Below are 27,768 nucleotides of genomic sequence, written 5' to 3' on the forward strand. Positions count from 1 at the left end.
GGAGAAAAAAACAAACAAACAAAACAATATTTACAAACAAACTTGTCATTATCTTTTTAAGGGTTTTACAGCGCTTGAAACACATTAAGGTCATATCAGCGCCAGTAAAAAGGAAGAAAATGGGATAGTAAAAAGTTTTAGAATTACAATTAAAGCATCCAAGAATAAGGCAGACAAAGGGGAATTGGTTCAAATAGGGAACAGATGTAGATTCCAAATGCACACTATCAGTGTACTTAGTTTGAGATCACCTAAAAGTCTCATCCAGACACAAGCACAGATCCCCACTAAGAGGAATACACTCAAATGTTTACAAATCATATATAATACATAAACAAAACATAATATAGTGTATAACAGAGAGATGATTTATAAGGAAAAAAAATATCATCTCCCAAAACTAACTATACATTTGACTGTTTCCCTCCCAGCCAGGGTATCCGTCCAGGGCCAGGACAAAACCAAGTAATCTCATTCCAAGACAAAGACAGAAAGCATGCTGGAAAACAGACATAGGGGGATAGAAGACACAGTATGTACCGTCATTATCTTTAATTTAAATCAAGATCTATTGTGCTTGGAGGGCTGTCAAAATCGTTTCAAAGAATAGAATAAAAATAATTGACTCTAATATATAATATTAGAGCTTTTATATATAAAGCGCAATATCCACTAAATATGCTCAAAGCACTTTACAAAGGGTCCCTGACCAACAGCAACACGAAACATGCAGAGTGAGATAATCATTCTTCATTTTTTAAATTGAAGCTTTCATTCAATTTGGCTTTAGTTATTCATTTCTTCGAGATCCAAGCAGCATCATTTGCATAACATGAATCATGTGACCTGATCATATAATTTTTACAGAATATTATTCTTACTGCTTACCTGTATTGAATGTGAGAGAGTCTCTTCTCCTCAGAAGTGCTACAGAATTCAGCTAAAGACGTTCTCTGGGATTTCAGTTGTTTGGCTGTAAAATTCAAAAGAATAAATAATAATTAATAATTAATAATAATAATAATAATAATAATAATAATAATAATAATAATAATAATAATAAAAATAAATAATGAATTTATATAGTGCCTAAACATCCACATTAATCATGCTCTGCTGCCCTTACATATCTAAAAAAAAACTCTCGAACATTATATTAAGGAAGATAAATTAGTTCGAAAAGAGATCGGGGATATTTAAAAAAAAAAATTTTAAACAGACTAAGTACACAGATGCCAACATAAAATTTATCTCAAGGGAATTCCAGACACATTTCAATAACAAATACTTCAAGCCAAAGTGGTGAAATAGAGTTAAACTTTAACATTTGGAAACCCCCACCCCCTGTTTCAAAATAAATTATTAAATGAAACAAACTGGCAAGTAAGATAGTATTTGTGGTTAGAGTCGAGATCAAATCCCACTTATAAAGGAATAATGTTGTTTGTTTGTTTTTAAGGGTTTTACGACGCTTGCAACACATTTAGGTTATATCAGCGCCAGCAAAAAGGAAGAAAATGGGATAGTAAAAACATTCAAGATGTACAATTAAAGCACCCAAGATAAAATAAGACATATGGGAACTGGGAACAAATAGGGATCAGATGTAGATTCCAAGAGCATACCACCAATGCACTTAGTTTGAGATCACCCATAAGTCTCATCCAGATACAAGCACAAAATCCAACAAAGAGGAATACACTCAAATGCTTACACTATACATGCAGAATAACAAAAATATTAATACATAACAGAGAGATGATGTACAAGGAAAAAAATATCATCTCCCAAAACAATAACTATAAATTTGACTGTTCCCTCCCAGCCAGGGCCAGAACAAAACCAAGTAATCACATTCCAAGACAAAGACAGAAATAAGCATGTTGGAAAACAGATATAAAGGGATAAAAGACACAGTATCTAACCCCCCCCCGCCCCCCCCCCCCTGCCCACTATGGGAGGTCAGGAACCCCACCCAGAAGGAATAATGTAATGATTAGCATGACTCGGCGGTATGGGCCTTTGCTTTGACTACTCGCTGCATTGTGTGCCCTTGGACAAGTCATTTTGCCATAGCTCACTTTGCAGCTCTGCACTGCGGCTGACATTTGGGGTTATTCCAGTCTTTCCTTGGAATAGACCCTTGGGATGAAAGAAAAGAATTTAATATTTTATATTTTTTATTCATTTCTTCTTTTTTTTTTTTTCTTTTTCTTTTACCCCAAGATTCGTTGGTGCCCTGGACTTTGAGCAGCTCATCCTCGTCTTTCTGTTTCTGTTGTTGCTGCCACAAAAGTTCTTGTCTCAACTGCCTCATCCTAATCAGCAAGGCTTCCCTTTGTGTTAGCTGTAGGAAAGAGGGGAGGGGGAGAGGTTGTTCCGAACAAAAGAGGTACAGTTATAGTATAGCAATAAATTGAAATGTATTTGTATGTGGTCATATTAGTTATGAGATGATGATGATGATGATGATGATGATGATGATGATGATGATGAAGAAGATGAGTAAACATCACAATTACAATAGCCCAGGCAGAGGGGGGAAGGAAGAGGGATTTAACTCCTTCAGCATCAGCAGAATCTGTTCTACTGGCCAGTCTTGAAAGGCAAAAACAATAATGTAATCCAAACCTACTATCTACAACAGTACTATGAATTGAACCAATGGTATCATCTCTTTCATCAGAACATTCAATTGGCCGTAGGGGTTATTTTAATTGAGGTTTTGCGACGAATTTGAATGTCGCTTTGTCTAAGCTTGTCATTCTCATGCTGCCTCAATCAGGTGTCAGCCATTTTGTGACGAAATTGCGAATATAACCTCAGCGCAAAAGATTTAAGGATGTAAAGGCAGTGAGGCTAAAACATTCTAACCTTACCTACCTTAATGCCTGTTGGTATCATCAACAACACCTTGAGATTTAATAATAATAATGGACTCTCGTATAGTGCACTGTAATCCTAAGCCATGAGGCTCTTGGCCAAGTCATTATATAGAAGCCCCAGTTGCTTTGGTCTTACAGCATTCTTAGTAAATATGAAATCTACCTAGAGTTCCTATATAAATACTGAGACAAAATTATAATTTGACAAAACAAAAAAAATAATTGTATTTTGTCAACAAAGGGTTAAAAATTCCTGTCGTATGATAAAATCACTGATAATCAAAACTCGAACTTTTTATTATGTAAATGTTGCTGATCGAGGCTCGAAGAAATATATAACAATGTGAAATTGAATGTAAGCTTCAATTTAATATATGAAAACAGATAAAATGGATGTTTCGGGTTTCCCCTTTATCAACGAGACAGGATGAATGTAGTGTTTCATTCATCCTGTTTTGTTGAAAAAGGGGAAACCCGAAACGTCCATTTAAATCTGTTTTTGTATATTAAATTGAAGCTTACATTAAATTTCACATTGTTATTTATAACTTTCTATTAAGACACTAGCTTGCCAAAAGATAACTTACAAAATCAATTAAATTATCCTCTTACCTTATCTGATCGCTCCTTTGAGGACACCAGCTTGTCTTCTATGGTGGAATGGATTCTACGCACGGAGGCATGAGTCTGTTTGATGGCACGGAGAACTGTATGGATTCTGTTGAGACAAGACACAAACAAATGCAAGACTTAAAGTATTAATCAAATCTCATATTGGGGCAGCGTGGCTCAACAGTACGATCTTTGCTTCGTACCCGAAAGGTACCGAGTTCGATAACCTGCCGCTGCGCTGTGTGGCATTGAGCAAGTCACCTTGCCCTAGCTCAATTTGCGGCACTGCACTGCGGCTGATGCCTGGGTTATTCCAGTCTTCCTTTGGAATAAACCCTAGAGACAAATTTCCCCTATGGGATGAATAAAGGGAATTTTTTTATTTTGAAATTTAAACAAATAACTAGATACACAATGGGTGATTTGATGAAAATGTTGATTTAAAAGACAAAAATGGAAAAGGCAATCACACTAATCACGTTCACTTTACTATTCATTATCATTGCTATTATTACCATCATTATTATTCTTATCACATTAACTTTTTAGGAAATGCCATCACCTTAAGAGGTAGTTGGTGTTGTAAGAGGGCCTGAGTGAAGACTGATCCAGTAAAACAGCGTGTAAGTTTTCACTCTTTGGGATTTCAGTGTCTGGGACCTGCAATTTCAAACAAAACAAAAAATATATATATATAAAAAAGGGAAGAGGACGCGGTGAAGAAATGAAGCAATATTTGAAAATTTGAACTACTAATTAGTTAAAAGGCAATAAATAACCTTGATTGCAAAATGTGTTCCGTACTGACTGAAGGATAAATTTTAATCAAAAATTGTACTTTAAGGGTGACAAAATTTAATTAATCTCATCTTAAAATGCTACATATTGGACAGACAAATAACTGTTTTTAAAATTTTCTAGCTGTTTCTCTCTGATTCATGAATAGAGACTGGAGTTCAACAAGATTTAGGGGGAATTCAACAAAATAAAAAATAAACAAGGGAAACAAGTAAAGAGAATTTTTTCCAAACCAGCTTTTATCTCCGTTTTTTTTCCCAATTTTGAGTTATTGAGGATTATTTCCCCTAAAATTTATCATCTAGTCTATCAATTCATCATGAATGTCCATCAAATTCAATAAAATTTAGGGGAACTTTTGTGCCAATTGATGCTTAAAAATAAAGTTTACATTTCAATTTAACTCAGGAATTGCGATAATCTCAAACAGTAGAAAAGTTGACTTAATAAGTTTTGGAAAACCAGCCTTCAATACTCTAATGCCCCTACACACCTAACATTCGATCGGCCGGAATACCGGTAATGGTAAACCGTTTAGCCCATCAATATCAAAAATATCACTCCGATCTTAAAACTAAATACATATTTGAACTCAGCAGGTCCAAATTAACAATGTCCACACGTACACGCCTCGATTTAATGCTTATTTACAAATTACTTTTTATTTAGTTTTTAAGATCGGAGTGATATTTTTTATATTAATGGGATAAACGGTTTACTGTTACCGGTAGACCAGCCAGTAGAAAGTTAGGTGTGTAGTGTAGGGGGCATATAGGAGTTATCGCACACTTACCAGCTGCTCAAGTTGTGGATGGGCCGCCTCAGGGTCCAAGTAGCAATAGATGTGGTTATACATCCCAAACAGCAATGTGTCTGGTTTGTGCTTCAAACCAGATACCTGGAGCTAAACAAAAAGAAAAAACATGAAGGAATAATATAGATAACTCATCAAACAAGATGTCTGATGTCAACAGGAATCACCCATGTTGTCCAAGTGAGCAAATTGGGGGTTAATAATCTTGCCCAAGGAAAAAAACGAAAGTGCCTGAAGCAGGGCGTGAACCCAGGACCTTCCAGGTCACAGTGCAATGCCTTGACCACTCGGCCACTTCGCCCCCCAGAGCTAAATAAACACATATAAAAATATCAACTCATTACTGTGTGTAAGTTATATTTATCAAAAATTATGATTCAGTCGATTTAGAAGAAAAGAAAAAGAAAAATAGAGCATAGCTTTGAGAAAATTTTGATGATTAGCTTACCCATATCAATGATCAAAAGGGCTTTACAAAAAAACATCCAAAAAAAAAATTTTTTTAAAATAAAAATGCGCTTTTATATAGAGCAATATCCACTAAACATGCTCAAAGCGTTTTACAAGGAGTCTCTGGCCAACAGCAACATTTAACATTTAGAACGGAATATGATCCGAAAGCGGGTGGCATACCACTAGACCACATAGCCGCACAAATGCTTGTATGATGTAATTCGAGAGAATATTGACGTAAAATCCGTTGGCAACATAAACATTCTTTAACGACTAGTTAAAGGCAATGAATGTATAGTCATAAAAAGTTTTTACTGTATTTACAGTGATTGTCAACAAACCTTGCTATGTGCTTGACTAAATATGATACCAGTTACCCCACAACAACACTTAAGACAATTGAATTAAAAACTCACTCACAATAAATCACATTTATTTAATATATTACAGGTTTCCACCAAAATGTTAGAATCAAGTTTCATTTAAAAAAAAAAAAGACTTCATTTCACAGATTGATCCCTTGACTTGTCAACTTAAAACGTACCATCGGCTAGATAGTCATCCTGTATTTTTGAATTTTCATATCAGGTCATGACTTAGCGACCATGTAGGTGTATCGGTCTTATCAGCTTGTATTGTTTTGAACTGATCTGATATGCCCCCTCTTATCTAATCACCAAATGAGAAAACAGGCTGTTATCAAATAAATGATGTACTGTAGTAGTCACTTGCCAACCGAATTTCTCAATTTTGTTCTTCTAATCACATAGTGTGTCAGTTTTAAAACTATATATATATATATATATATATACTGTGAAGTGAAAATCTGTCTAAATCAAATTGAAACGTCAGTCTAAATCAAAATGAAAAGTCTATAGTTATATCAGTTACCATCTAAATCTGTGTAAATTGGGGTTAAACAGTATAAGGCCTATGACCTTGACTTTATTCCAGCAGTCCGACTTAATACCACATTGAGAAACAAAGCAAAAATAAAGATTTCATTCATTTTCATCATGTCAGTAAATAAAAGGACGGATTCATAGCTTAACTCTCTCCAGTTCCCCATAGTTGAAGATCGAACAAATTTGTTTAATTTTCCATTCATATGAACTCGAGAGAGTTAAGCCAGTGGACATCTTTATTGTGTAAACAAACAATAGACAACAAAAGCAATAACATCAACAACAACAAAAACCCAAAAAAAGATCAAAATGAAACAAATATGTGGTCATTTGTATTTTGCTGCATGAATTGAGCTTTTATATAGCGTAATATCCACTTAACGTGCTCAAAGAGCTTTACAGGGTACCCTGGCCAACAGCAACACTAAGCATTTAGGACGAGACATGATGACACCTGTTAGGCGATATTACATTTTTTTCGGACAAAGACAACGCTGTTAACGCCCAGGTACTCATTTTACACCTGAGAACGGTGAGAGAATGTGAGTAAAGAGCCTTTTCCAAGGACTCGACTATGCGCCGAGCGAGGCTCGAACCCAGAACCTTCCAATCCGAAAGCGAGTGTCATACCACAATAAGACCACATAGCCACACGAATGAGAGTAAAATGTATCCCAACATACCTTGTCAGAGAAGAGAACGAGCCCTGAGAGATGTACATGCCATTCGATCTTCAACTGGAACTCATTCTGGTATCCGATCCATACCCGGACCACAACGACTGTGTTATATCCATTAAGGAATCAATACTGATATCATTGTACATGATGCAATCATACAATTTCTACTATGTGTTCTATATGGTTTTTCTCATGTCTCATATTTTTTTCAAACTAAAATCTATATTTTCAACATCAGCAACTATCCAAATTCTAAACTTTATTATTCCCTGAATATATGGAGACGTAATATTTTTTCGAGCAGGTGGAAAGGAATGAAAACTATCTATCTGCCTAGCTACTCAGGTTCCCACCAAGCTGATGACTTTATATAATAACATACTTTTACTCTTCCACTTTTAGCATCCCCCCCCCCCCCCCCTCCTTTTGTAATAAATCCTGACTTTTTTTTAGCATTTAGCATATTTTAGTTAACATTCCCATATTGTCATATACCATAGAATGAAAAGCGTATTAAAATGTGAGAAATCATACTAGCTGGCAAGTCTACTTAGATATATATTCAAAATAAGCATTCAAATTAAAAGATGGAACTAAAGTTTGAAAACCAAATGCAATGTAATACAAAATGCAAGCATAAGATCGAGTAAGATTTGTGCTGAAAATCTTAATTCAAAAGGGATACATTTGGAGGCGAGATCGGCATTCGAATCATTTCTTTGCAGGTCAAAGCTTTGCCAGGTTGGATTCTGTTCAAGTTAAACAACAACAAAAAAAACAAAGTTATCACCAAAAACACACCAAATAAAATAATGGTAGTGGGGGGAGGTGGGAGGTTATATATCAAAATTCAAACAAGCCCCTTGTAGGAGACTACCCAAGATCTTGAGCTGAAATATACTGAGGTAAATAATAATAATAATAATAATAATAATAATAATAATAATAATAATAATAATAATAGTAATAATAATAATAATAATAATAATAATATAATAACTTACATAGTCTTAAATTTCTTGGATCTAATAAAATAATTAAGCGACATTGGATATATTTGATGTAAAAATTCCTGGCATGCTCGTAGCTGTCTGCATTAAGACTTTCCTTATCGATATCTGAGGCTAGAAAAATGTATTTTTGATCCGTGTCTTTGACTTTTAAAAAAAGGTTTAAAGCAAGAATTGCTTCTAAAAGAATTGTAATTCAAATGAATTAATCGGTACTTTGCAAACACTTTTTTGCGCCACTTTGAGAAGTCCCTCAGTATCTTAACTAATTGTTATTATTAAATTTCAGAGAAACTGGCAAGACCTAGATTGAACCTATAATTCTTTTGGTTAATTAATTTTGGTGTCTTTTTTTGCAGAAGAATGTTAGAAAAATGATCTTATAGCCTAATATCGTTTTTTTTTGTGTCATCAGCTCTATATTGATCAATCTGGCTATCAAAAATATTTAAACAAAAGAGAAAAGAAATGTTTAATGCAGTCCAATAATTTTTTTTTTAAAAAGACCAAAAAGCTATAGAAGAACATTATAATTTATGTATACTTTGGCAGTTCATTCAGCTCTGCGGTTAAGCACTTGCCTCAAATGCAAAAGGACTTAGTAATTATTTCAATTTGGGATTCAGTTCGATGTTGTTTTTCCCTCCTCTGTGCAACCAGCATGATTGGGTAGCCAAGACTGTTAACTCTCTCGAGTTCACCCTCATTGAAAATCAAACAAATTTGTTCGATTTTCCATGCATATGAACACGAGAGAGTTAAGTCTGATAAAACAGACATTTTGCAATAGGCTTGTCGTATTAAAAGGGTAGCATACAATGATTTTAAACTAATGCTGAGCACTTTACAACCACTATAGAAACGGATATTCTCCAGCTCTATGGCCCTAATAATAGCTTTGAACGTCCATTTATAATAATAATAAATATAATGCATTCCCAGGACGCTGGAAAAGAAATAAAAAGTTGTAAAAAGACTTACCAAGGATCCTGTGATCTTTTCACTGGTATAAAATGCTGAAATAAAAAAAGAAAAGAACAGAAAAAAGAATTGTTAAAGAATGTAGATTTTAAGGATTCTACTTACTGTGCTTGCAGCTTGAGCGTTCTTACAGCACAATATCTACCAAACATGCTCAAACTGCTATTCAAGGAGTGCTGAGCCAACAGTAACTCTTAACATGTAAGACGAGACACAATGCCTGTGAGGCAATATTACATTTTTTTTTCAGACATAGAGGACGCTGGTAACGGGGAGGTACTCATTTTACACCTGAGTACGGTGAGATAATGAGTTAGTCAAGAGCCTTTTCCATGGACTTAACTCTTTCCTTACCGATCATTTTCAGTATTTTCCCAAAATGACAGGCTTACCCAGCCGAAAAATGGATTTTTTAAAACTCAAACACGATCTCTACAAAACAACTTTAACTTTATGCTCATATTTATTAAACAAAAAATATATTGTATCGTAACAAATGTGACGATTTTGCTGCAGGTGGTAAGGAGAGGGTTAACACTCAACTATGCCCTGCTCAGAACAGGACTCAAATTTTAGACCTTCTGATTCCAAGGCGAGTGTCATACCACTAGACCACATATCTGCACAATAGATGTAATATTATAAACAGTAAAAATAAAAAGGGATATGATGTGAGTGTCGAAAGTTAGATCTGCCAACAAAAGCACCTATGAAAACGTAATACAAAAGGGCATCATGTTTATTTTGAGACCACCTAAGACTAACTCCAGAATTATGTAAATATGACAGCAAGAAATATATAGAAAACATCTTGTTTATAAGGGCAGCAGAAGCAACACAAATACACCTTTGGTTGATTTCTTTCTTTTCTATAGGTATATCAAAATCTATTTTTTAAATGTTCATTAGAAATAATTGATATCTTTGTCTACCAGATTGCAAACTAAGTAAAAATAGCATTTAAAAATGTGAGCTTTTATATATTATACAGCACAGTATCCACACATGAGCTCAAAGCTAGTAACTATACTGGACAGTGGAATGAATAAATAGTTTCAATTTTCTTCTCGTCTTAAATAATAATACTAATAATAATAATAATAATAATAATAATAATAATAATAATAATAATAATAATAATAATATAGCACTTGTATAACGGATAGCTATAACTAGGTCATGCTCTATGCTCTTATAAAGTTATGATTAAAACTCTTGGGATTTTGTGAGGATTTTAATCAAAATAATGTTTACCTTTACTCTTGGTTTCTCTATGAAGGGTGAAATAAACTTGTAGCTTGATTATATCAATTGCTTTGCTATTCGGACACACTAAATTTCTGACTGTGATACTTTGTAGATGTCGTAATCTCCTCTGAAAATATATAGAATGGACAAAAAAAAAAAGGTAAAAACAAAAATGGAAGCAAGCCAAACAGCCAATGATAATGACAAAGAATTTTAAAATGTGCATTACTATCAATAAAAATGCAGAGGTTGAAAAATTAAAATAAAATAAAATAGTTGGGCAGTACGGCTCACATTTGGAAAAATGTTGGTTGATGGCCCCGAAGAATTTTTATTATCTCACCCGCCCTTCATTTGGTGTGAAGCATCCCACGAAATTATTTTCATTTGCATCAGTACATTATCTTGTTCAAAAAATGAAGCAAACAACTATGGGAATTTAGTCTACTTTACCTAAGTAATTTAGAAATAATACAAATAAAATAATAATTAAAAGTGACTGCGCCTGATGGTCAATAAAAATTCACCCTTCTTATGCCAGAACAAACAATTATTCCTCAAAAAACGACATTTTGATACAACCAGGAACATAATCATAATCAAATGAACAAGTGAGCCTTGACCTTGTTGGACGATAAGAACTCAATAAAACATATGTTTTGATTCAACTCAATTTTATCAGCTGTGACAGTCTGTCATACTCTATAGATTACACCTCCAATTCACAACATAGTCATATAAAGCCATATCATGAATCGCTGTGATTATTGCCAGACATGTATGCCAATAAGAAAAATTATTATTGGCAGACACTGTCTGGAAATAACGATGGACCATTATACATAGAAACTGTTTTGAAATTCCGCTCTTTTAAACATTTATCCACATTACAGAATATGGAAAGTTTCGAAATGCACATAGAAATAAAGTAACGTAGTTTTTATGCACCTCCGTTGACGGTGTATCTTAACGGACCATTTTTATACACCTCCGTCACGCATGCGCATCCCACCCAATTTCATCAGCGATATTGTGTTTCTGTATTTGGACACAGCGAAAGTTATATTGTGACATCTGTAGGATGTTTTTGTTAATAAATTTATATAAAAATAATAATTTAAAAAATCGAAATATAAAACCAGAAAATAGAAGTTGCATTGAAGGAAAAATAATGTTTTAGAAAGACCTTATTAAATCTGATGAACAGTAAGGTGGCTCCATAGCCCAGTGGACAAGATGTCAGACTCTAACCTTGAAAGTACTGGGTTCGATTCCCATTGTAGACATATTTTTAAAAAAAGTTTACTTTATTAAGAAAGACATTTATTTTTGTTTGTCTTTCTTTTTTGTTTGTTTTTGTTGTTTTTTTTCAAAAACTTTTTAGGTCTATCATGTTTTTAAAAAAACTTCGATTCTAATTTTCTAAAATTATTTAATTATTTGAGATCAGTACCTATTTGTGTGCCATGTTGCTTTTTACTTTTGATTTTTAAAATTATTGTTATTATTCTTTAACTTTAATTTATTATCATTGTATAAACGTACATAGGTAATCACCAAGCAGCGTGCTAAACTACAATCTAAAACTATTTAAACCTCATGGACATATGCAGCAACATTTTCATTAATGTACCATCACCGCCAATGGAGGTGCATAAAAACGGTGTGCTTTTGTACACCTCCAACGGAGGTGCATAATAACGCCACCATAAAGTAAAGTTAATAAAATATCAATATATAAACATAAAATTAACCAACAATAAATCAGTCAATGGATAGTAGTATTAGTATGCAGACACTTTAAATTTGGCTCACAAGAAATTCAGACATCAAAATCAATCAGACGAATTTCAATGCCGAAAGAGGAATTTCCGAACACAAGAAAAGGGAATTAGGATGGAATTTGGCATTGGGTTTACATATTGAATTGTTCTAAATAGATAACTGGTTAGAACCATATTATGATATATAAACAAAAGGCCAAATACAATCCCAAAGTTTCCTTATTTTCAAATGAAGTAAAGCTAATAATTAATGACTAATGGTAAATGACTGTAGTACTGGTAGTAGTGAGGATAATGTGGTGTTGGTTGTTGTAGTAGTAGTGAGTAGTGGTAGCGATGATGGGCGAAGGTACCAGTTGTGTCTGTGTAGTGTAACTTGTAACAGTTAACAGTAACAGTAACTTTCGACTGAAAACGACACACCCCCTTTCTGAGAAATTTTTTATCACAGAAAATTAAAACTATGCCATGAGCTGTTGCATAAACGTTTGTGGTTAAAACTCTGTAAATGAATTTTTGCGCACAATGCCGTAACCTGGTTTAGTTGACCGAATCGAGTAAAACGTCAACGTCTGAGTGAGTTAAAAGTTGATTGAAAACTATGAACATCACTCCCTTCTTGCAAGGATTTTTTGGCTTGGTCTTGAGCCAATTTAACAGTTGTCGAACAAATTTGGTAAATAGGTTGAATAACAATTCACCTGATGGGTCGGAAGGTTGAATTGACTGTGAACCAACGGCTCTTCAACATCTTCCTGAATCGTACTAGACATATTTACGGCAATCAAAAGTTATTATTTTCAGGTCATTCCAGCGGCTGTTCCGAAAAAAACATCCATCGTCAACAACTCTTTATATTTGAAAGCAAAAAAGCATCATATTGTCACATGATTGATTAAAAGGTGGAATTTAGTATCGTCAGATAGGTATTTCCTTTTTAAATGTTTCTTTTAGCATGTCTTCTGTACAACTTAATTTTTATATAATTCAACTACCGACTGAATTTATTATCATCCAAACACATATATTGTGAGATTTAAGTCTAGATCAGTAAACTTAGAGATTTTCAAACTTCTTTTGTAGATGATTACAATCTTGAAGGTACGATTACTTTACTGACTTTTCTTCCTCCTTCTCACAAGAAGGTTGCATACAATTATTTTCGTTTTCAGTTTCAATCACTGTGTTGCCTGCCGCTGCTGCGATCTCTTGCAACTTTACACTCTCAACATGAACCCACTAACGTAATTTTTTAATCTCTCTCTCTCTCTCTCTCTCTCTCTCTCTCTCTCTCTCTCTCTCTCTCTCTCTCTCTCTCTCTCTCTCTCTCTTCTCTCCTCTCTCTCTCTCTCTCTCTCTCCTCCTCTCTCTCTCTCTCTTTTCTCTCTCTCTCTCTCTCTCTTCTCTCTCTCTCTCCTCTCTCTCTCTCTCTCTCTCCTCTCCTCTCTCTCTCTCTCCTCTCTCTCTCTCTCTCTCTCTCTCTCTCTCTCTCTCTCTCTCTCTCTCTCTCTCTCTCTCTCTCTCTCTCTCTCTCTCTCTCTCTCTCTCTCTCTCTCTCTCTCTCTCTCTCTCTCTCTCTCTCTCTCTCTCTCTCTCTCTCTCTCTCTCTCTCTCTCTCTCTCTCTCTCTCTCTCTCTCTCTCAGTGGGCACTTTGTTAACTCGTCTTGTGACTAGATAGTGGCTGCCGATCGCTCGCTCACTGTGTCACTGAGTGTCGTGAAACTTTTCATTTTCTTTTATACTTTTTTTTATCTCTTTTTATATTATTTGGGCCGTCGTTATTCACAGATGTCTGTCAAAGTCGATAACAATATAACGATGGACGATTATTCGCAGACAGTGTCTGTCAACCAATGGTCAGTAAGAAAAATCCAGGGGAGGCCTTCCGAATTCTCTAAGGGAAACAACCCAATATTCCCTCAACTAGATAACCCTAAGAAAAAATAAAACCCATCTATCTAGTACCTTACTTTAACTTTAACTATCTAGTTCTAATAGTAATAGTATAGTCTAATAGGAGAAACAAACACCCAAGCACCTTTACTAAGATCTCTAACAAACCTGAGAATACCAAAATAATTGTAAAAATGGGTGGCCTTCCGTTAGCTCCTCTGCTGAGGGAAACAACCCAAATATTCTCTCAACTAACCCTTAGAGAGAGGCCTTCCGAAAGCTCCTCAGTCTAGCTTAACTTTCGATTAGTATTTTCACTGTGGATCTTTTGCACTACCTTTCAATACTTCACAAATCTTCTACCCATCTACCTGTTAACTTTATTGATGTTCTTAAATTTTGTTTCTCTTTAATTTGTTCATTCTAACCACTATTTTGGGGATATTGATGATAGTTGGAAATTTGTTTATTTCGCGGATGAATCCTAGGCCTGGGTGTTGTTGGTCCATCTACACACTGTTGTGAATGAAAGCTATCGTATTCAAGTATCGTAACTTATATTGTCTATCTAACAAACCTGAATACCAAAATAATTGTAAAAATGGGAGGCCTTCGGTAAGCTCCTCTGCTAAGGGAAACAACCCAAATATTCCCTCAACTAACCCCTAGAGAGAGGCTTTCCGAAAGCTCCTCGGTCTAGCATAACTCTCAATTAGTATTTTCACTGTGGATCTTTTGCACTACCTTTCAATACTTCAAAAAACTTCTACCCACCTACCTGTTAACTTTATTGATCTTCTTAAATTTTGTTTCTCTTTAATTTGTTCATTCTAATTCCAACCTCTATTTTGGGGATATTGATGATAGTTGGGGATTTGTTTATTTTTCGGACGAATCCTAGGCCTGGGTGTTATTGGTCCATCTACCGATTGTTGTCAATGAAAGCTATTGTATTCAAGTATCGTAACTTGTATCGTCTATCTAATGTATCGTTCACAACTAGCGTCTGTTCTACTGGCTACCTTGTTGAGAGTCATTCTGTATCCAACCATCATCCGTACATATATGTATCTTATGTTATGTTGTTTAATAAATGTTCTTTACTGTAACAATTTGGTTTGTTGATTCTTGGAATAATATGTCTTATCAATTAATGATATAAGAATACAACACTGACCACACCTACTATTTTCGTGTCTTCCTCATACGAAATATTATAATTTATTATATATAACACTTCCACAAATCTAGATATATATTATATCATTTCACCTTTCAGACTCATCCGAGTCAAGGTGATAATAACTATCAAAACAATGAAGCAGAACTGTCCGGGAAGAAAATTATCTAGGACATGTAGATGTCTGTGTGGATAAATAGCTCAGTGGGTTAGCCCACCTTTCAGTATTTTCTTTTTGTTTGCTGCACTGGTTCGAATCCGCTCTTATCATATTTTTTTTTTCTTTTTTTTCTTTTTTTTTTGTATTGGTTATATTTCTGAGCATATTACATATATATATATATATATATACATATCGACTTATGGGGAGTGTGTGTTTTTTTACTACTGTAATATATGAAGAAGCGGGAGAGACCAAGAAAAAACTCTCTCTCTCTCTCTCTCTCTCTCTCTCTCTCTCTCTCTCTCTCTCTCTCTCTCTTTCTCTCTCTCTCTCTCTCTCTCTGATCATTTGATCGCTCTCTGAATTATATTATTTTTTTATTTTTCTGAATTTATATTTATATATTTTTTAAGTAGTATGCACTTTTGGATATTGGATTGGGTATCAATATTACAATTTGCAATGTTTTATAGAAAGCAACTGATAGAGAAAGTAAAGAAGATTTAAAAGAAAAAAGAGGGGGGGGGGGCATTTTTCATTTGAGACGACTTACCCATTCGGACATGACATCCACATGAATGTTGACGCATGTTGTATATATAGGCGAAGTGGCCGAGCGGTAAAGGTATTGCACTGTGACTCAGAAGGTCCTGGGTTCGAGCCCAGCTTCAGGCACTTTTATTTTTTTCATTGGGCAAGATTATTAACTCCCACTTCGTGTCAATTGTACAACATGGGTGATTCCTGTTGACATCAGACATCTTGTTTGATGAATTATCTATATTCCTTCGTGGAATGACTAGGCCACGTTATCTTATTTTGTCGCAGCGGAAGGGCATGATTTTTTTTTTATTTCTTATTGTGACCTACTAAATATCAAATAATATACATACATACTTACATACATACGTACATACATACATACATACATACATATACATACATACATACATATACATACATACATATACATACATACATACATACATACATACATACATACATACATACATACATACATACATACATACATACATACATACATATATATATATATATAATATATTCTTTTCATTTCACCTTTCAGAAATATAAAAAACTTGCAAAAGCTCAATGAACGGGAACTTGAATTGGGAATCATCGGCAAGAAGTCTTGGCATGATGAATATAAAGGCAGTGCTTGGATTTTTATCGGAGGTTTGCCCTATGACCTTTCAGAGGGAGACATTATTTGCGTCTTTTCACAGTGAGTCTTTTATGATGGTTTGATTAATTAAAAAAAAGATAAAAACATTAGAAAATGTGTATGGTGGAATGTATCCACTACCCAAGTGGTTAAGGCATTGAACTGTGACCCTGAATGTCCCGGGTTCGATCCCGGCTTCAAGCACTTTCTTTTTTTGTTTTTTTTTCCTTGAGCAAGATTATTAATCCCCAATTTGCTCGCTTGGACAGCATGGGTGATTCCTGTTGACATCAGACATTTTGTTTGATGAATTATCTATATTCCTTCGTGGAATGCCTAGGCGACGGCATCTAATGATGCTGTTGCGGGAGGGTGTAATTTTTAAAAAAGTTATTATCCACTACACTTGTTCAAATCACTTTACAAACAGTCACTAGCCAACAGCAACATTTAACATCTAGGACTAGACATCATACTTTAAAGGCCATTTTTAAAAAAAATTTGGTACAGGGACAAATCTGTTACTGGCCAGGTACTCATTTTACATCTGAGTGTGGTGAGAGAATATGAGTAAAGAGCCAGGGTACTGTTATTAGTTGAAACTCACAAAATATTTCTTTTCTATTAAATAAAGAAAGTACCTCCCTAAATAAGGGAGATAACTCTTTAAATGTCTTGTGGCCGGTCAAAGTATGATTTCTGGTTTCCAAGGACTGAGCATTACAGGCTGTCAAATTATGGAAAATCCGCATGCCAAAGGACTCAACGGGGCAATAAATTAACCTTGATTTAAGAAAGGTTTGCAAGTTACTCGTGTATCAATCTGTGAAAAATAGTTTTTTATAGTATTTAGATTTGCCAGTAATTCTGTGCTCTAAGATAAAAATTTAATCATGGCTGTATGGAACAATGTTGATCACCAACCTTAATTTTCTGTATAATTTATTATATTGTTATTGTTGTTATTATTATTATTATTATTATTATTATTATTATTATTATTATTATTATTATTATTATTATTATTATTATTGTTGCTGTTCATTCTTGTTCGTTATTTTTTTAAATAGCTTGTTGTTACCCGTAATTTTTAGCTTATTTTGTTGACAAATATCAGTTAAACAAGATATGGCAAAAGGTTGATTTGTAAATGCTTTGTTGTAAAATAAAAAAGAGAGAGGAAGAGTTTCTTATATATAGATAGTATGCTCTTGGCTAAGAAGCTCACAACATTGCCATCCAGAAGTAAAACGGACCAACACACAAAACTATGTGTAACTATGAACGTTTATAGTCTGGTTAATACAGTTAAGTGAAAATTACTCATAAATGTGGATGGCAAAAAACAATAACAAATACTTGATTGACGTCAACTTCATTCTATCAATAGCATATGTACCAAGAGCATGTTTCGAAAGATTGAGAAGTCAAAATTTGTTGTATAACATGTCTACAGAGCTGCCAACCTCCCGCATAAAATGCGGAATTGTACGCATTTTCAGCGATTGTACGCTTGCACGCATTTCCCACAAGATTTTACCCATTTTCGGTGTTTCATATTATTACCAACCTATTGAGAAACCTTGGTGGCAAAGTGGAAATTCATATATTTTTTGACCAATTATGATCTTCATGCTGGGAGGTAGAATTCTGAAAGGATTGGATTATAGTCTTGGGAACATCATTGTTGCTGCAATTGAGCTTGTGCGGCGTGACTTTATTTAAGGATACCTTCCTCTTACTTTCACAATGGTTATTTTCAGTCGATTTCAGGATTGTGCCCATTTTTATGAAATCTCCCCCGTTTTGAGGTCCCATTGTATACATTCTCATCAGATGGGGTTGGCAGCTCTGTGTCTATGATAAATGCAATGTTACCAATGCACAGCGGCAATGAAAAATTTTATGGTTAAATCTTGTCATGGCACAGTTGATGAAACAGTCATTGGTTACCTTTACACATTGATTGATTTCAGGTATGGAGAAATCGTCAACATAAACCTTGTTCGAGACAATAAGACGGGCAAATCAAAAGGTTATGCATTCATCTGCTTTCAAGATCAACGCAGCACAGTGTTGTCTGTAGACAATCTTAATGGAATCAAGGTAACTGCACAGTAAAAACTACTTAAAGTTAAAGTGATACTAGGCTGCTAGAAGCCGTGGACTGTAAAAAGTAATAAACCAAATTGAATGTAACGGCTTCAAAAAAGAACAAAATACCAAACATGGAACGTGTTGGGCTCAAAACCCTTCTTCAGCCAACAACAAAAACAATAAATTAAAGACATAAATACATTACTAAATTCCAGATAGATGACAGAAATATCTCTTTCTTTTATCTGGAATTTAGTAATGTATTTATGTTTTGTTGTTGGCTGAAGAAGGGTTTTGAGCCCAAAATGTTCCATGTTTGGTATTTTGTTCTTTTTGAAGCTGTTATATTCAATTTTGTTTATTACTAAACTAAAGACGAATTACATAGGTATTCAAGGGCCTTGCTTTAACTGTACATTCAAGTGCTTTCGTGGAATTCAAAGGACTGCATATAAGTTATCACATTGTGACTGTGATGTAAAATAAGTTATTGTCGCCTGTTCATGGGTACCCCTGAATCAATGCCAGTGCCAATTTTTAAAACTTTTTCAGCGCTGAGATTATATCCGCATTTTTGTCACAAAATGGCGGACACCTGAATGAGGCAACATGAGAATGACAAGCTAAGACAAAGCGACATTCAAATTCGGCGTAAAATCTCTTCAATTGATATACCCATCTGGGGCCAATTTAATGTTCTGATGAAAGAAATGATACCATTGATTCAATTTATAGTATTTTTTGTAGAAAGTAGGATTGGATTACATTATTGTTTTTGCCTTTCAAGACCGGCCGCACTGTGCGGCCACTGGCCAGTAGAACAGATTCTGCTCTGGCCGCACAGTGCGACCAATGGCGCTGAAAGAGTTAAATAATAGAAAAGAATTGTTTCTTTTGTGAGTTGCTCATATGTATAATTGCTTTGTGTCCAGCTTGCAGTGTGACATGAATATAAGGTTTTGAATTCTATAGCACTATACAATATTTAAACTTGAAAAGCCTTAAATTTAAATGTGTTGTCCTATTAGTTGAATGTGTTTTTCCTACCTGGAGAATATTATGTTAAAGAGCTCTGAGCTTGGTAGTAAATTATTATACAGCGCAGTCCGCAAGAGATCGACTCGACTCATACGATGTCCATATGGTTTGTTTTGTTGTGGGGGGTATTTTTCTTCCTTATTATTGTTACCAAATGTCTAATGAAATCAACAGTTTCAACGGGAAATCCACTTATGACTGACTGATGTGATGTATAGATTAAGAATTGAGTCATAGCTTGAAAGAAAGAGAGGGAGAGAGGATTAGTGCGCTTGTGCAAGTACACTGTCTGAGTGTGTTAATTAACCTATCGCACTAGCCACTTAAAACTAAAGTTGTTGTTGGCTGGGATTGTGTCATCATTGTTTGATAAACGTTGAGAATGTCAACAGACACAATGGTACTCGAGTCAAGTGCAAAGCGTTTTGTTTTTTTTATATGGATGCCTATGGTCAAGTTTAGCTTGCTGATCACACAAGAGGTCAACAAAGTCAAGCAATGTTGAGTACAGTCATTGACTAGATGAGTGACTCAGGTGTGAATGAGTACCCTGGTTATAGGCAGTTGTGGGTGTTGTAAGGGGCAATACATAAAATACATTTTACAGTACAGCACTATGTACTATACTTTTTAATCTATGTATTTTCTATTAGTATTATTATGTGCAGTGTTTTAACAAGATTAAAACGTAAAACCCTACAAACTGTGAAGTGATCCTCGACAATATTGGTTTCCTCAAGACGATGAAGAAGAAGAAGTAGATGATGAAATAACACAACTTTTTGTGTTTATACATTTTTATGCATGCCACGTCTGTAAACGAATTTCCATTTTTTTTGGATGAATAAAGTATATATTATTATTTATTATTATTATTATTATTATTATTATTATTATTATTATTATTATTATTATTATTATTATTATATATTATTTTATTATTATAAACACATTTTGTTTTATATGGTTTGCTGGTGAAATAACTTTTATGCATATTGACATTGATGAATGAATCTGTGGACATGTTCATATGTGACCCATCGTCTCAAAATGGTATTATGTCGGAATGAACCAGATGCTTAAAATCTGAATTAAATGTTAAACTGGTCAAAAATTTAAATTGTTGGCATTAGCACCATAAAATATGGTATCCATTCTTCTCAATAAAGCATACAAACTCAACACAAGTCTGATATTTCTGGCTATAAATTCAATTTTCAACAGCTTAACCAACCCGACTTAATACCGTTTTGAGGCGAAGGGTCACATATTTTTAAAAAGTAGTATTTTTTTTTAGTATTACAATATATATCGCACCAGGGGAACACTGCCATACGCACACAGTCGAAATGAAAAAACTAAAACGTTGTTGATGATGAAGATAATGATGATATTTAATGGATTGGAGAATACGATGCAGTAAGATAATATTTACAGGACAGCATGTAAAGTAGAAATGCATGTAGAGCAGAAGTATACAGCAGTATGTAAAGAGGTCGGCTGCAAAATCTACTATTTAAGAATAGATATATTTTGGTCACATTAAATTTTATTAACATAGTATAATATGTGGATCTCCACGTGTCAATTGAATCATATTCACAGTGCGCTCATATGACCTTAATGTGTTGCAAGCGCCGTAAACCCCTTAAAAACAAACAAAAACAGTGGAAAAATAGTTAAAGAAAAATAAACAAAAATGGTATGTTAAAACATGAATGCTCCTCATTAGGATATTGATGTAAACATTTATTAAGGTGATAGACTAATGATGTCTTTAACTTGAAATATAAAAAGGAACATGAAATCATAAATTATTGAATCAATGAATTATACGAGTACAAGTTTATCTCTACGAACACAATAGAGCTTCAAGCCTTAAACAATTTAAACATGAATCATAATAACTAAATTTGAAAAATCAAACCTTACATTTCCAGTGTGTTTACTATCGAAAATGTAACGAGGACCATCCAGTAAAATGCTCAATTGGCTTAAACCAGAAACTTTCAAGAATATATATATAAAAGATAGCGCAGTTATAAACTGTATTATTATAAACGATATAGTTAAAACTATATCACAGTCAAGGTTAGAACCTCCACATATGAAAGAGAAAATGAAAATGGAAGATGACCAATTCTACAAATACTTATAACGTCAAAAGGCGTAAATTATAAATAATAATAATAATAATAATAATAATAATAATTTTGACTACAGTAGCCAAATTATAAATAACAGCAATGATAAAATAAAATAATGAGTGGTGAAAACTGACAAAGAGTGACAACTGATCACCAAGCAATAACAATAAACAAGCAATAATGAACTATTCTGGTCTAACCAGAACATGCTGTCCTTCCGAGCTAATGGGAGCATTCTATATTCATGTTTTCGTCCAACCAAGTCATCAATCACATGATTTGTTGATGTCCAACGATTGGATATTTCTTAACATATGTAAACACGCTGCTTTTTTTTATAAAAGTTGTAAACATACCCGTGTGTCAAGCTGAACAAAATGACCAATCGTGATGCTAGATATTTCAATAGCTTTGAATACTTTTCACCATGTGGGTCACTTTGAGCACAATGTGACCAATGACCTCGAGCACATGGAAAGGGAATATAGGTCTTGCCCATTGGCCCATGGAGTCATATCGGTAAGTTCACAACCCAAACACACAAAACCAACACATATAAAAACAGTTTCTATTGAAACCCCCGAGGAGATGTATGTGCTATATAATAATAATTCATATTTAACAATTCATCCAATGTTCAGATTCTCGGCAGAGTCATCCGAGTGGACCACGTCAAAGATTACAAAATGCCCAAGGAACGAGGCGACGAAGATGACACAACTTTGAAATTGAGACAAGAGGGATGTGCCCCCAAAATTGAATCATCACCCGAGGAAGTAGAAGATGACATAGAAGAGAAAGAAACAAAGAAAAAGAGAAAGAAAGGTAAAGTGGAACTTAGCTTTTTCTTCATTTTACAAGACTCTTCTTTTGCTGCACTCTTTGCACTGTGACCCAGTAGGAGTCGGGTTCATGCCCTGCTTCGGGTAGACTTCTTTCTTTTTCCTTGGGCAAGATTTTTACCAGTTCCCAATTGGCTCACTTTGGACAACATGGGTGGTTCCTGTCGACATCAGACGCTTGTTTGGTGGATAATCTCTATTCTTTCATGGAATACATTATAGGTGACAACATCTCATGGTAGTGTAATTTTTAATCTTTCTTATTTCCCCTTACTATACTGAGCTTAAATTGAGCTTTTATATAGCGCAATATCCACTAAACATACTCAAAGCGCTTTACAAGGGTCCCTGGCCAACAGCAACTCTTAAAACGTAGGACGGGACATGACACCTGTTTGGCGATGTTATAATTTTTTCGGACAGAGGCAAGGCTGTTAATGGCCAGGTACTCATTTTACACCCAAGTATGGTGAGAGAATTTGAGTAAAGAGCCTTTTCCAAGGACTCAACTATGCTCGAACCCAGGACCTTCCAATCTGGAAGCGAGTGTCATACCACAAGACCGCATAGCCGCACTATATAACTTCTAAGCTAGTCAATACAATTTGTACAACAGTGGAATCCACATAGAGTCAACACTCTTAAAACCAACTTCTGCTTAAAGTCAACATCTATTGTTGGTCCCAATTTCAACTGTATTCCATTAATAATGGATAAAGTGAACCTTGTTTACAGTCAGGCAGTCTTTCTTGTCTAGTGGTGGTGGTATTATCAGGATTCCTCTGTAGTTCTAGAATTACAATAAACTACAAGTCATTTCAGTTCGAGCTCTGTTTTATTCTCACTCATTATAAGCAGTTTCTACTGTCTTTGTAATTACTAGTTTACTTTTTTATTTTTAAATTATTTTTTTTCCCAGAAAAGAAAAAGAAAGTAAAAAAAGAAAAGAAGAAGAAGAAAAAGAAAGAGAAAGATTCATCCCAAGAAGAGGACAGTGATTCAAGTAATGAGAGTGATAATGATGAAAAACATGATCGCTTGTCTGATGTGAAAGTTGATATAAAGGAAGAGAAATTGGATATAAAAGAAGAGAGGCTGGATCGTGGCTATGACAAAGCTTTGGCTCATAATCAACATTCTGGGAAGATGAAGAGAAGTGGACGTGGTTTTAACGATGATGATGATGACGATGAGAGAGAGGGGAGGAGGAGGAGGGCAGTTAGAGATAAAAACGGAGTGAAAGAAGAGAGATTTTCTGACGGGGATGATCGGAATAGAAGAAAGTGGGAAGAGGGAGGAGATGGAAGGAGAGGGATTGATTTCAGAGATCAAAGGTATGACAGGGAGAGGGATAGAAGAGATGGGGAGTATAAGAGAAAAGATGATAGAGAATATGATAGATTTGAACAAAATAGAAGGTCAGACCAGTTCGGCCATGGCAGCGGAGAACGTAGAGATTATGAGAGAGATTACAGTTACAAAGAAGGAAGGGACAGATACAGTGATAGTAGAAATGGTAATTTTAGACATAGAGATGATAATGGAAGAGGTGGTAGTGGTAGTCATGGTGACGGTTGGAGTGAGAGGCGACACTCCTCGAATAGAAATGGAGACAATGATAGAAGAAGGGACAGAAGGAGCAGGAGTAGAAGTAGAGATAGGGGTCGTGATTCTAGTCGAGGAAGAGATTGTGGGAGTCGAAGTCGTTCTTGACAAAAGATGACATTGGATAACATAATCTAGTTAGTAGAACATTCAACTTGAAAAAAAAAAAAAAAGAAAGATGTGAACCATTATCTCAAAATGGTATTATGTTGTAAGAATACTAACAAAAAGGTGAAAATAAAGAGGCTTCAGATGGGAACATTACAAACAATGGCCGTTTCAGGTCCAAACCTTTCACCAGTAAAACAAGAAGCTAAGGAATGGTGAAAACAAATAAAACAAAATTATAGTGAGAATTTTTAGCGTCGTATACCTGGGTGGTTGGGAGTATGAATGAAACACTAGTGTGGCATCGATGTTTGAGTAGAGAGTCCTCAGGGCAGGTCAGAGGAAAATTTTTAGAAAGGGTTCGTACCCGAAATATCCATTATCCGTAATGTTCCCATCCGAAGCCTTTCCATTTTCACCTTTTTATCAGTATTTTTATGATCCAAGGCTTCAGGCAGCCCCCCCCCCCCCTCCACTGCTCTCTATTATGTTGTGGTGATATTGATGCTAACGATTAAATTTATGGTAATTTATGTTAGTCAAAAATATGAAACTTTGTTTAACTTTATTATGTGTTTTATTGAGTGGAATAAATATAATTTCATAAAGTGCATATAACTACAACGGTTTCATGTTTCTGGTGATTTTAATTAACTTTAAATTCGCTTTTTAGCTCCCCTCCACTCCAACATAAAATCAGTTTTATGCTGTTAGTCACGAATGGTCGGATTTTAAACATATCTGAATCTGTGTAGCTGTGTCTTAGATCTGATGGATAATGTAAATGGTGCTTCTCGAAGCTCGAAGAAGTAAATAACAATGTGAAGTTGAATGCAAGCTTCAATTTAATATATGAAAATAGATAAAATGGACGTTTCAGTTTCCCCTTTATCAACAAAACAGTATGAATGAATGAAACACTACAGACGAATGAGATAATAATGTGGTCGTGGCGTTGTTAAGATGAATAAACAAGTTAGATAGCAGGATAATGAATAATAATAATAACATTCATCTTAACAACGCCACTACCACATTATCTCATTCATCTGTATTGTTTCATTCATCCTGTTTTGTTGATAAAGGGGAAACCCGAAACGTCCATTTTATCTGTTTTCGTATGTTAAATGGAAGCTTACATTCAATTTTACATTGTTATTTACTAAATTTGATGGAAGGAACTCAGCCTTAGACAGATTGTTCTATTCAAAAGGTAACAAATTATTACCATTACCATATGTTTAATGTTACAAAAAAACTCAGATGGGGTCTTGCTATGTGGATATATCAATTTTTTCTCTCTTGTTATCTTTCAAAAATTTTTAAAAAACAAAGAAAGAAAGAAATGAAGATGAAGAGAAACTTTACACAAGACACAAGTGGGAATAAGAAGACAAGGGAAGAGAAAGTTAGTAAATGTGATTCATAATATATATGAGTCACATTTCCTCACTATATATATATTTATATATATGTATGTATAACAGCTTGAGATCATATTTTTTACACATTAAGATTACACCATTTTTAGGCAGCACTATGTCGTTTCCTGATCTCATCAAGCTTTATACCTTCGAATAGTTTGAAATTTTTATTCTTTTTTATTGTTATTATGATTGATTTTAGTTTATGTAGGTTTTTATTGATTATTGTTTTCTATTTGTTTGTTATTCTTTTGGTTTTGGTATAATTTTATGGGCTGGGGAAAGGCGGGGGGGGGGGGGGGGGGGGGTTGTTGATTGTAATTTGTTTTTAATACAGCGAATGAAATATTTGATTTTTAGACTCCATTGTATTTCATGACCATACAAATCAATGCTTGTAAATAAATTGATAATTTTATTTTTATTGGACATCTCGCTGTTCAGTTTTGATTATTGTTTTTGTTTCTTTTTGCTAAAGGTCCAATTCTTAATCTTATTCAAACTATGCACTCTGACCTCCCATAGCGGGCAGGGAGGTACATACTGTGTCTTCTATCCCCTTATATCTTATCCAACAAGCTTTCTGTCTTTGTCTTGGAATGAGATTACTTGGTTTTTTCCGGGCCCTCGTCGGAGTCCTGCGGGTGGTTGGATGGGAGCATCACCCTTGAATCATATACCTATGATGTTCGCATGGTTGTACGATCCGATAGTGATGTCGTTTCTTCTTCTCTTTACTAGCCTATCCTGCTTCTTTGGTTTGTGATTGTATTTTTGACAGGGGATATTTTTTTTCTGTAAATCTTCTGCCTGTTTGTTCTTGGTTATTTATAATTTAGCTTATGATATCTTTAGGTTATGCTTTTGATTGACATTTGTACTATTTTTGTTAGATTGCTTGTTTTTTTGTTTCAGCGGTCTCTCATATAACCTCAATTGTGTTGGAAGAGACCTAAAGCAACAAACAAACAAAAACAAACAAATCGTCGGAGTCCTGGCTGAGGGAGAAACAGTCGAATGCATAGTTATTGTTTTGGGAGATGATATTTTTTTCCTTGTAAATCATCTCTCTGTTATGTATTATTATATTGGTTATTTTTAATGTATAATGTAAGCATTTGAGTGTATTCCTCTTTGTTGGATTTTGTGCTTGTGTCCGGATGAGACAGGTGATCTCAAACTAAGTACATTGGTGGTATGCTCTTGGAATCTACATCTGATCCCTATTTGTTCCCATTCCCCTTTGTCTTACTTTCTCTTGGGTGCTTTAATTGTAATTCTAGAACTTTTTACTATCCCATTTTCTTCCTTTTTACTGGCGCTGATATAACCTAAATGTGTTGCAAGCGCCGTAAAACCCTTAAAAACAAACAAACAAAATATGCACTTCTGGGTGGGGTTCCTGGCCTCCCATAGTGGGCAGAGAGGTACTTACTTTGTCTTTTATCCCCCTATATCTGTTTTCCAACTTGCTTTCTGTCTTTTTCTTGGAATGAGATTACTGCTGTACTTAGTTTTGTCCTGGCCCCGGCCGGTTGGCCTTACTGAGAGGGAAACAGTCAAATGTATAGTTATTGTTTTGGGAGATGGTATTTTTTTCCTTGTAAATCATCTCTCTGTTATATATTAGTATATTTGTTATTTTTAATGTATAATGAAATGTAAGCATTTGAGTGTATTCCTCTTTGTTGGATCTTGTGCTTGTGTCTGGGTGAGACTTATAGGTGATCTCATTGATCGTATGCTCTTGGAATCTACATCTGAGCCCTATTTGTTCCCAATTCCCCTTTGTCTTCCTGTCTCTTGGGTGCTTTATTTGTAATTCTAGAACTTTTTACTATCCCATTTTCCTCCTTTTTACTGACGCTGATATAACCTAAATGTGTTGCAAGCGACGTAAAACCCTTAAAAACA

At 34.6% G+C, this 27,768-nt stretch overlaps 2 protein-coding genes across 2 annotated transcripts in view; one reads left to right on the forward strand and one right to left on the reverse strand.

Annotated features, from left to right (window-relative positions):
- LOC144981151 (UV radiation resistance-associated protein-like) overlaps window positions 1-13,047 on the reverse strand; it is a 25,723-nt gene extending 12,676 nt beyond the window's left edge. The window contains exons 1-10 of the mRNA XM_078929300.1: window positions 12,872-13,047; window positions 10,393-10,513; window positions 9,139-9,173; window positions 7,833-7,896; window positions 7,151-7,248; window positions 5,089-5,199; window positions 4,060-4,157; window positions 3,498-3,603; window positions 2,221-2,347; window positions 889-973 (exon numbers count right to left, since the gene is read on the reverse strand). Of these exons, the coding sequence (XP_078785426.1) occupies window positions 889-973; window positions 2,221-2,347; window positions 3,498-3,603; window positions 4,060-4,157; window positions 5,089-5,199; window positions 7,151-7,248; window positions 7,833-7,896; window positions 9,139-9,173; window positions 10,393-10,513; window positions 12,872-12,943 (917 nt within the window). The 5' untranslated portion in view covers window positions 12,944-13,047. The remainder of the gene's footprint in view (window positions 1-888; window positions 974-2,220; window positions 2,348-3,497; window positions 3,604-4,059; window positions 4,158-5,088; window positions 5,200-7,150; window positions 7,249-7,832; window positions 7,897-9,138; window positions 9,174-10,392; window positions 10,514-12,871) is intronic.
- Window positions 13,048-13,313: 266 nt separating this feature from the next.
- Window positions 13,314-24,540, forward strand: LOC144981152 (uncharacterized). The gene is made up of 5 exons (XM_078929301.1): window positions 13,314-13,414; window positions 16,495-16,653; window positions 18,570-18,699; window positions 22,517-22,700; window positions 23,637-24,540. Exons 1-5 carry the CDS (start codon window positions 13,401-13,403, stop codon window positions 24,428-24,430), a joined length of 1,281 nt encoding a protein of 426 aa, XP_078785427.1. The 5' UTR covers window positions 13,314-13,400; the 3' UTR covers window positions 24,431-24,540.
- Window positions 24,541-27,768: the final 3,228 nt, after the last annotated feature.

The sequence above is a fragment of the Berghia stephanieae genome, chromosome 10, assembly GCF_034508935.2.
Source record: "Berghia stephanieae isolate SIO BIC M18660-M18661 chromosome 10, UCSD_Bste_1.3, whole genome shotgun sequence".
Taxonomy (NCBI): domain Eukaryota; kingdom Metazoa; phylum Mollusca; class Gastropoda; order Nudibranchia; family Aeolidiidae; genus Berghia; species Berghia stephanieae.

Bases quoted from the DNA above. Each gene is read 5' to 3' on its own strand.
- LOC144981152 (XM_078929301.1), top strand. The intron at 18,700-22,516 runs GTAACTGCACAG...TCCAATGTTCAG, and splicing joins ACAATCTTAATGGAATCAAG to ATTCTCGGCAGAGTCATCCG. The intron at 22,701-23,636 runs GTAAAGTGGAAC...TTTTTTTCCCAG, and splicing joins AAAGAAAAAGAGAAAGAAAG to AAAAGAAAAAGAAAGTAAAA.